The sequence below is a fragment of the Denticeps clupeoides genome, chromosome 8, assembly GCF_900700375.1.
Source record: "Denticeps clupeoides chromosome 8, fDenClu1.1, whole genome shotgun sequence".
Classification (NCBI taxonomy): Eukaryota; Metazoa; Chordata; class Actinopteri; order Clupeiformes; family Denticipitidae; genus Denticeps; species Denticeps clupeoides.
Genome location: NC_041714.1, coordinates 1,784,592 through 1,794,430, shown reverse-complemented (window position 1 = coordinate 1,794,430; position 9,839 = coordinate 1,784,592). Strand labels below are relative to the sequence as shown.

At 42.3% G+C, this 9,839-nt stretch overlaps 1 protein-coding gene across 1 annotated transcript; it reads right to left on the bottom strand.

Annotated features, from left to right (window-relative positions):
- Positions 1-836: 836 nt before the first annotated feature.
- On the bottom strand, positions 837-4,814 carry prph2b (peripherin 2b (retinal degeneration, slow)). Its single transcript, XM_028989328.1, has 3 exons — positions 4,234-4,814; positions 2,749-2,995; positions 837-2,053 (listed from the first exon to the last, which is right to left on the bottom strand). The coding sequence occupies exons 1-3, from the start codon at positions 4,812-4,814 to the stop codon at positions 1,844-1,846; spliced, it is 1,038 nt and encodes a 345-aa protein (XP_028845161.1). The 3' UTR covers positions 837-1,843.
- Positions 4,815-9,839: the final 5,025 nt, after the last annotated feature.

The following is a 9,839-nucleotide window of genomic DNA, read 5'->3' as shown; positions in this document are numbered from 1 at the left end:
AAGGATCCTGAAGATTATCTGTGTTCAGTATTGTTCTGATTTAATCTTTTTCATTCCAGTTCTAACCACGTGTCCATCATTTGAAGTGTAGGGAGCTCATGTGTGACTTTATTACTGCTAGTGCTCCAAGTAGTTGGACTAAGGCTGCGCAACTGGTTCAGGCACAACAGGAGACGGGCAGCCTTGCTGGTCCAAAGGGACTGTCCCACTTCCTTCATCACTAGAAATGGTCCTGGACCATCACACGAGAGGACTCTAATCTTCTCATCAAAGCAGATTATCTCCTTATCTCCTCAGCCTCTGTTTGTGTTGGGGGCAGGGAAGATTCCAGAGGACCAGTGTTATTTTGTGTGTTCTTTGGTCCACACAGATGTCCCTGGCCTTCAGCCCAGTATTTAACGGTTCCTCAATTCTTTCATTGTCTCTCACGTTTATTTGCTGTAGTTTTATTGTAATGATGCCACATCTGTGTCCAGAGTTTGTCGCTGTTACTCCAGACCCCACCGAATGCTCAGTCCTGTGCGCCCTCAAGTCAAAAGTCTATAAACTCACAACGACGCAGCACTGCTGGGAGGATTTGGGGACGGAAGATTGTTCTTCTGTGACCCCATTTCTCCCTGAGTGAAATCCATGGATTCCACCTGATCCCATCAGGTAAAGCCGGCCTCCCACTGGGCATCTTACTGGTTCACTTGGCCTCACCTTTCTTAATCTCCACTCAGGTGCATTTAGTCCTTTTCTGACTCTCTTCCCCTTCACTCTTTCTGTTTCTATGAAGCATTCTACCATATTTAATGCAGTTAAAATTAATTTGACGTTCATAATTAGCACAGTCAGACTTTAGATGGCTTTTTATACTTTTATCTCACACAGTGGAGCAACTACACCCTCCACCCAACTCACAACACTGAGTGCTGAACCAAATCACAATTTACAAGAAATTACATGTACATGTCAAATTTACAAACCAGTCACACCAAAGGACAAAATTAAAGACTGTTTCCTAAGTGCTCTTACTGCTATACTCGACAGCTCAGAATGACTTTTTTTTTTTTTTTTTACAAAAAGTTGTAACTAATTAAAACCAGGCGTCTCTCACCAGCACACACAACCAGTACAGAAGACCCTTCCACAGTGGCTGTGGAGAAAGGTCCAGAACATCAGCAGCCAGATATTTAACCCGAGAGCAGCAACAGGCACATCAGCTGTGTGTGGGAGGGTTTGTGTCCCCGACGCTGTGGCGTCCCTTTGCCTTTCCGTCTCTGGTGGTGTACAAAAGCTTGCACGGCCTTGGCCGGACTCAGAGGCCACGACTCGATGTCCATCTCGGCCGGGGGGGGGGGGGGGGGGGGGGGGCAAGACCACCAGAGTTCCTGTCTCAGCTGCCTGGTTTAAGCTGCCATGAGAGGCTGGGGATCTGACCTCTGTAGACCTGTTCTGAATTCTTCTGAATTTGTACTGACTTGGATGTGAGTGTTGTGCCTTTGGGTTAAACATCCACTTAACTGGTTAAAAAGCCAGTAAGACTGGGATGAGTTGGGGATAGGCAAGGGGGTTAATTCAACTTTGCCTTCATATTCATTTTAAACTTCACAAAAATAACTTTGTCTATATTTGTCATTTGTATGTACATCATGGACCTTTACATAAACTCTAGCCTTCTCAGCTTCTTACCTCAATATTCACTTTCATTATTTTAGGGATTATGGCTCAGAATGGTGTAATTTGTTGTCACGGAGAAGGCATTTCCCTCTTTCCCACAAGCTTTTATATATATATATATATAAAAAAACTCCCAGTGGTGAGAGTGGCCTTAGTCTTAGTGGGGCGGGGCCAGGGCGTCTCAGCTCACTGTGGCAACGGCCTGTTCCCCTTCTGCACCCTCCACTTGGTTGCCCTTGACCAGTGACTTGATCTTTGCCATGACATCAGCAACCGTTTCCTTGACCGTCTTCTCCAGCAGCCACCCCTCGCTCTCACTTTCGGGGTCCTCCGGGTTGGCCAGGGTGTCCAGGGAGGTGGTCAGGTACTGCAAGCCCACCATCACTGCCACCTGATGGCCAAAGCAAAGAAATGACTTCAGACCCGCCTGCCAGGCAGATTTCATCCACAGTCCTAGTAACGGGGAAACACTGGTATGTGCGTCATGATTTGTGATGGCCCACTTCTTGTTAGGGTTTGTGTTCATCTTCAGATCATGATCATTCTAGGACTGTTGGCCGGAGTTCCGGATAAAGGTTAATCTCTTGGACGGGTGCACAGCTTATGCAACCTTTTCCCTGAAGATTGTTTTCATCTTAGTTTAGCTTTAAATGCTGTAACTTAGCTATCAATTTAGTTTTTAAACCCACACAAAAGTCCAAATTTGAGTCTTAGAACATCTTGCCTGTATATTCAAATATGCAAGGCAGGCAAAACTAATTGAAATTGAAGGTGTAATGGCTTCTCTCTTATTATTTTCTTAAATACGTTTAAGAAAAGTCAACCCCCATCTTATCACAAACAGGCACATAACTAATTGAATCAAGCATCACCTAATCATTAGTATTAGATTAACCGATGGGGCTGCTCTGGGGAGATCATAAGTCTGCCAAAATTTCAGTAGTGAATTGTCTTAGTGCTATTAGATGTCCAAGAACATGATGCCACTGGATAATTGAGCAAGTCGTTGGTTCAGACTGGGGTATAATTGGATGAAGATAAAGCGATCAATTATGCTAACGAAAAAAAAAAATTGCATCTCCTCACCTCCAGGCAGATGACCAAGAACACCAGCGCCCCAATACTGTTCATCATGCCACCGTAGTAGGAGACCAGAGCTTCACGACAACCACGGGTCCAGATGTTGAGCTCCTCCGTGTGGTGATCGTAGTCGTAATGTGCCGAGTTGTTGGTGAGGTGGTGCTGAATGCAGGGTCGAGGGGATCCAGGGTTGCAGCAGCTGAAGGGGACACTGTCCATCAGGAACTTTCCCTCCACGTTGCTGAGGACTCGGCTGTGCAAGATGGACACATATGAATTACATTTTATAGGTATAGCTGCCAATCGTGAAGGACAAGTCTGGTAAAATTGTGGGGTTTTTAATAAGATTTTGATAGACCTGTTCAGACAGTAATGACAAAGTGTATCACACATATTGTTAACATTTTTGTTACATACATTGCCATGCTACTGGGTTCATCACTTGATGAACTTGTAGGTTTTTATACCTAGCGGGAAAATCAGAAGGTTGCTGGTTCAAATCCCAAACTGTCAAGGTGCCACTGAGGTGCCACTGAGCAAAGCACCCTCCCCACACACTGCTCCCCAGGCGCCTGTCATGGCTGCCCACTGTTCACTAAGGGTGATACAGGGTTAAATACAGAGGTCACTTTTTGTTGGGTTCACTGTGTGCTGTGCTTATTGGGTATCACAATGACAATCACTTCACTTTCACTTTTTCAAATTTCCACCGCATATAAATCTACCCAGTGATAAACCAGCAGAAGGTCCCTGGGTTCCTTTTATCTATCACTCCTGTTTCTGCTTCTGTGTAATTCTAACTGAAGCGGACAGTAAGCTGTGAAGGACACTGAAATGAGATCTTGGCAGATTATCTACTTACTTGAGCCCTGCTCATGAACCTGATCCCACCTACACTGCCTGCCCCCCTTATTCCAATTTTAAACCTTTAACTCCTCCATCTAATTATTCTGTTAGGAGCCTTATCCAACCGGCCAAGCCATCATGACAAGCCTTCACAACACCACCAGGCCTGCTCATTGAATTACGTCTAGTTGTTGTCACTGTGCATTGTGTAATTGTTAATATGACACACTCCTGTGGTTTTATGAATGGAGGTTTGAAACCAGGACCCATGTTCAAACATGGCTCAAAATAGTACTTCTTATCAAAATATGTCCATTTATATCCTCTTCATTTTCATTATGAGCCAATCGACTAAACTGAGGCCAACGCTCAACTGTAAACAGCTGGGCAAATGGACCCATGAGTGTTTTCTATATAAAATTCTTTGCTGGATATATGAAACAGGTGTTATATAATGCCAACACAAGGCATCAGTCTTTAGAAATGTGGATCGTAAAAAGGGGATTGAATCATTATATTGTCTATTGGTCTAGTGTATACCTAGTATACCCTTGTTTTGCGCTGAAGGTAGGGTATGAATCACTAAGAGATATTCGTATCCTTCTTGCCTACACCTTTTTCGTATTTTCAAGTGGGAATACTCACTCTTTAACCTCATCGCTGCTGAAGTCCAGGTAGCGATTGCTGATCCACTGGATCTCGAACCAGTCCCTGAAGTTGTTGTTCCCACAGCAGCGAAACTCGATCTGAGTCATGTCCAATGTCCTCTTCATAAAGCATCGTCCAGGTGTGTCTGTGTCCCTGTAGAATTTCATTCCGTTCTTTAGGCCCTCCGCCAGAGCAAAGTATAAAGAAAACTGCATGGTAAAGCACAGCAGTGCAGTGATGAAGAGTAGGACGTTGAAACCAAAACAGCCGCACAGGTAGGTTTTCACCATGGGCTTCCACTTTGCAAACTTGGTAGCATCAAGGGAATCGTGGCACACTTTCCCTCCGAAAGCATTGAGGCCGCAGGCGGCCAGGCCTGCCAAGATAAGAAGGTTGGGCACGAAGTGGCTTTCATTGTTGTCCATCATCTCACTCCTCTTGCGCAGCTCAACCTTGAAAAAGAGCCCCATGCTAAACACAAATATGCCCGCCATCACTGCGAGCCAGTAGAGGAGCCACAGCCCCTGCGCCAACTTCACCCTTTTTTTCAGGTCAAACTTCACCTTCAACAGTGCCATTTTCCCCTCGCCTTAGTAACGCGGTGCCTCAAACTGCAAAAGTTACAGACGAGGAGCTCAATTCTCCAGTGATTTGTCTTCTTCTCTTGCACGGCATACAACGCACAGTTCGTCTTCGAGAAAAAAAAAAGTTTCGTCCTCAGGCAGAAATTTGTAATCCGTTCCAGACGGGAGCTGCGGTCAGAACTATGCTCAGGAATCGCCTCTTTATGCCCATTCTGACACCATGCACTTCAAACAAGTCCATAGTCTTTGTGGTCTTCACTTCTGTGACCGCACACCCAACAAAACTGGACAATTTCAGGCATGAACTGACCCAAAACTGTTAGGATCATGGGCCTATGGATGTACTCCCAGTGAATTCCTTTCCTGCAAAAGAAGGTGGCCTGCCCAGAGACCGAGCAATTCAAGCAGCAAGCTTCACTACGTCATCGTAAACCCTGAGCTAATCAGCCTTGATCCCATTTGCAACAGAGCCGTGAGCTCTAATCTCTTGTCTGATGGTGTAATTGGCTAGTTTCTTACCCTAAGCCTCCTTCCTTGTGTTTCCCTGAAGCGCGGGCCTGTACTGATGTACTCTGCAGATAGTTGAGACGCCAGGTTCAGGGAAAGCCTGCTCTGCATGCGGCGGCGGGAAGTGCTGGGTGTGGCTGGGAGGTGTGAAAGTGTCACAGTGCGCTTCCTGAAGGAAAATGCTGTCCTAAGCCAATCGAATGACATGCCAGGTGGCCCACTATACTTCTAAAGTATTCCTGGCACTGGTTTCACTTTCCGATGGGGTCAGGCCACTTTTTTTCTCGTGGGAATGCCAGCCAGTGTTGTTTGGAGACAGGTACTTTTAGGAAGGCTGCACTGGTGCTTGGGAGGCTGGTATAATAAAAATAAATATATATATATATATATATATATATACACACACACACACACACACACACACACAATTTTATATTTACCTTTAAATGCCTGTACTGGTACCCCTGGAAATGTTAGTGCATATAAATGAGCAATAAATATACACATACAAACAGAAAAAAAACAATAACATTTCATTCTAATGAGGTCATAATGGTCAAAATAATTAATAGGTAATTTAGAAATGTTTTTGTTATCCAAGGAAGGGGGTATTAAATGAATTTGAATTTAAAACTATACACAATATATTACTTAAAAACAATGATTTTATTTTCATGATCACATTCAAAATCAAGTATTAATTTGCAGAAATAACAGCTTGGCAGACCTGGGACATTCTGAATGTTTTAAGTTTTAAAGTAACAGACTATTAGTATTAGTGAACACAGTGTTCCACTGGAACTCAAGACAAATTTTAGTTGATAATGAGTCTACATACATGCAGATACTCCATTTACTACTCATTCTAGCTACAATAATTATTTACAACAGTTTTTGTCAATTTAATGTTATTCTAATGGACAAAACATGTTGAATACTAAACATTTGAATACTAATAGCTGCTTTGCCTGATAAATGTTGCAACTCATCCTTGTAACCAAAACGCAGGAAATTAGGACACTGTGGCCCGGCTGGAAGGCCCTTTAAAGGCAAAAGAAATTCTTATGAACATCATTCTACAGTTTACATTTACAGCATTTACCAGACGCCCTTATCCAGAGCGACTTACAATCAGTAGTGACAGGGAGCATCTTAGGGTTAAGTGTCTTGCTGAGGGACACAATGGTAGTAAGTGGGGTTTGAACCTGGGTCTTCTGGTTCATAGGCGAGTGTGTTACCCACTAGGCTAGTACCACCACGTTTTGTACATAATGTTTTACATGTTTTCTCTCTCCCTCATGCTTTGTGTAAATGTTCTGCGCCTGTGTACTAGTTTGGTTTGATTAAAATGGGTGGTGCAAACAGCATCTACATTGTAAGACTCGGATGTTTGCCCCACCCAGTTGTATTATCTGCACATTGTTGGGTGTAATAGCAGAACATTTTTACAGCTGTGTGTGAGAGTGTTTGTGTGTTATTATTTTGATTTCTATTCGCTATTAGAATGATGACTATTGTTACCTGTGACTGTAAATTATGTAGTACATTATTTGTATTTGTATTTATAGTGTATTAGAGCGTTCTTGCATGCACATGTGAGATGAATGATCTTACCTTTTTCCTGTCTACCTTTTATTTTGAATATTGTGTTCTTCAGGCCACCAAAACCCTGTCACCTCTCACCCTGTATACACTGGGGTTTGCAGCATGATGTGCTGGGACAAGGCCAGTAAATGTTCAGACGGTGACCAGGCACCATATGGACACGTCAGAGAGTTCTCCTCTTTATTTTGGTTGCATTGTGAAAGTGTGAATAGACTGTGAAAGTGCTACATTATTCTTAGCATGCAGTGGTCACATGTGACAAGATTAGTGGAAGCTATTGGATTGGACTGAATTACCGTCCGATCCATTTAGAGGAAAACGGAGTCACTGGAGGTGTTGCACGCAATGCTGCAGATGGGACCAGTGCGAGTGTGCCGCTATTGATCATTCGTGGATCATTGTTTTACCGCATATGAATACCCCCCCTGAGTCGTAGTTTTCTGTGTACATGAATAACACAGATGCCGGTTTGTCGAGAGTTGTGGCTCTTATTCATTCTTACAACAATCTCCTCGTTCCAACCCTACCATGATCAGACTGAGATGATCCTTAAAAGCAAATAATGGGTGTGGCAGGTTGAAAGCAGTGTGCCTGGACAATACGGCATTCTGAGTGGAGAGCCACTGCACCGCAGTTATAAAGGTAAGCATTACTGCCATCTACTGGTGGGGAGTATAGAGGCTTTTCCATTTCGGAATATCTCCTGTTAATATAAACCTGAATATATTCATTAGAAACTTTATGAAAAGCACTGTTAAATTCCTGATTTCTTCGTCTTAGTTTGAATTACTATCACAGTCTTTGAAACATGATGAATATTTGTATTTGTCATTGCAATAACACCACACATTAAAATATTATAATAATACGCATTTTCTTTGCTCAGAAACCTTTAGGCTAAATGCTGTTTAATTTTATTAACTGTTTAGTTTGCATAACAGTTTTTCATTTCAGAAGATGAATGGTGAGTATAGTTGGTGTTTCCTTGTTTGAGACCATTGCTGCTGTTGAAGAACCATGGGCGTCAAGGGTCCACCATCACCTTCATGTTCACTCACCAGAACGTCTACTATCTGTACCCCACAGAGACATGTTGTGTATTAAGCAGAGTCTGGTCTATATCCACCAGAAAATATCATGGGTATCTGTCAATGTGGGGTCAAAATCATTCTGAGGACATGGTCTACAATGGTCTAGCCTTTGTTGTTTGCATTTTTTGAAGGCTGCAGCCTCCCACACAAAAAAGTTGGTCAAGCCTTCATAGAACTAGAGCACTTCCAGCTTTATCATTTGCATTATGAAGTCCAATTTATATCTAGGAAACAAATCCAAACTACCACAACTGAAAATATTAGATTGACACCTTATGAATATGATTTTACCTTGGAGGGGCATCACTGTTTCTGACACATGGCAACAAAACTGAATCAGATGTGGAACACCATCCTCCTCTCCTCCATTATCTTCTCTAACTCCTGTCTTAACCTGGATGTTGGCAATGTGTGGAAATGTTCCAATAAAACAATGTAAAATAAAGAATGCAAACATGAGAGGACAAAGATGAGGTGAAGTGACACAGTTAGGCCCCTAGGTGGCCCTAAAAATCTGTTCTTGTTGATACTGAATATGCCAACATAGACATTCGCTTCACTGTAGTATCTACTGGGCTGGTAGTGACCAAGACACTTAACCCTAAGTTGCTCCAGGGGGGGACTGTCCCGGTAACTACTGATTGTAAGTCACTCTGGATAAGGGCGTCTGGTAAATGTAAAATGTATCTGACCTGACAAAGCATCCTTGTTTATTCTGTAACGTTTCAGTATGTTAAATAGAAATGTGATTGAGTTTATTATTTTATTACTCATAAATGTAACTGCACTTGAAATACATTAAAAACATCTTGTGTTTCAGCATTTGCTTTTTCTCAAACTTTGAAGCCTACAATCAATGGAAAAAATATATGGGCCTAAACATTAGGATTTTGTCTGCATTCACTTCCATGATCGACCACAGACTGTGATTTGTATGAACAAACCTTCAGTCCAAAGACCAAACTCTGCCAAACAGCAGCATGAAACCAAACTCAGAATCATAAATCAGGTAGAGTAATCGGCCAGAAAAGAAAACCGAAATAATCCAAGCTGACTCACAAACCAGAGCCTACCAATGGACGTGATTGAGCTGACAATGACTGTGATGACTTTGAGAGGGATAAATGGAATAATCAGCAACAGGTAATTGGGTCAGATCTCAACTCACTGCATGGGGACCCTACACCAGGGATGTGACGTCTGGTTTAAAGAAATAAGGATCTTTGCACTGCACTAATCATCGCTTTGAAGAACTTTTTTTATTGGAATGACTGGACTGTAAAGACTGGAAAGTCTGCTTTAGTCTGTTGTAACCTTGCAGAAAGATGCCCACTTTATTTCATATGATTGTCTTTAATATATTTAATTATTTTCCAAGTTTCAGTGTAATAATACATCTAACATTAGCTTTTATGAAAATATTTTACCTTTGTTCTTATATTAATTCACATTTAGAAATGAATTAAGTTTACATCTATTTCATTATAATTATATTATATTATACATATTCACTTATAATTTAAAAAGAGACATTATCATCACATTTGAAAGTTAAATCTAGCTATCAAAAAAAAAGTTTAGTGCTTAGATACACCCTATAAGAGCAGAAGGAATGGGGGAAATGGAAGAAGAGAATTGAGCAGTAACTGCATAACTCATCACTGGATGAGGCTTTTTTAAGTAAGAGCAGAGAAGCAGACAAACATCACTGAACACAAGTTGGAATGCGATGGCCTGCTGCTGATGGAGGCGTGTGAGCTGTCTGGCGTCTCCCTTCACTGGCCCCCATCTCCTTCTCAAGCACACGGACGTGGAA

Bases quoted from the DNA above. Each gene is read 5' to 3' on its own strand.
- prph2b (XM_028989328.1), bottom strand. From the start codon at position 4,814: ATGGCACTGTTGAAGGTGAAGTTTGACCTGAAAAAAAGGGTGAAGTTG. The intron at 2,996-4,233 runs GTGAGTATTCCC...CATCTTGCACAG, and splicing joins AGCAGCGATGAGGTTAAAGA to CCGAGTCCTCAGCAACGTGG. The intron at 2,054-2,748 runs GTGAGGAGATGC...TTTGGCCATCAG, and splicing joins TCTTGGTCATCTGCCTGGAG to GTGGCAGTGATGGTGGGCTT.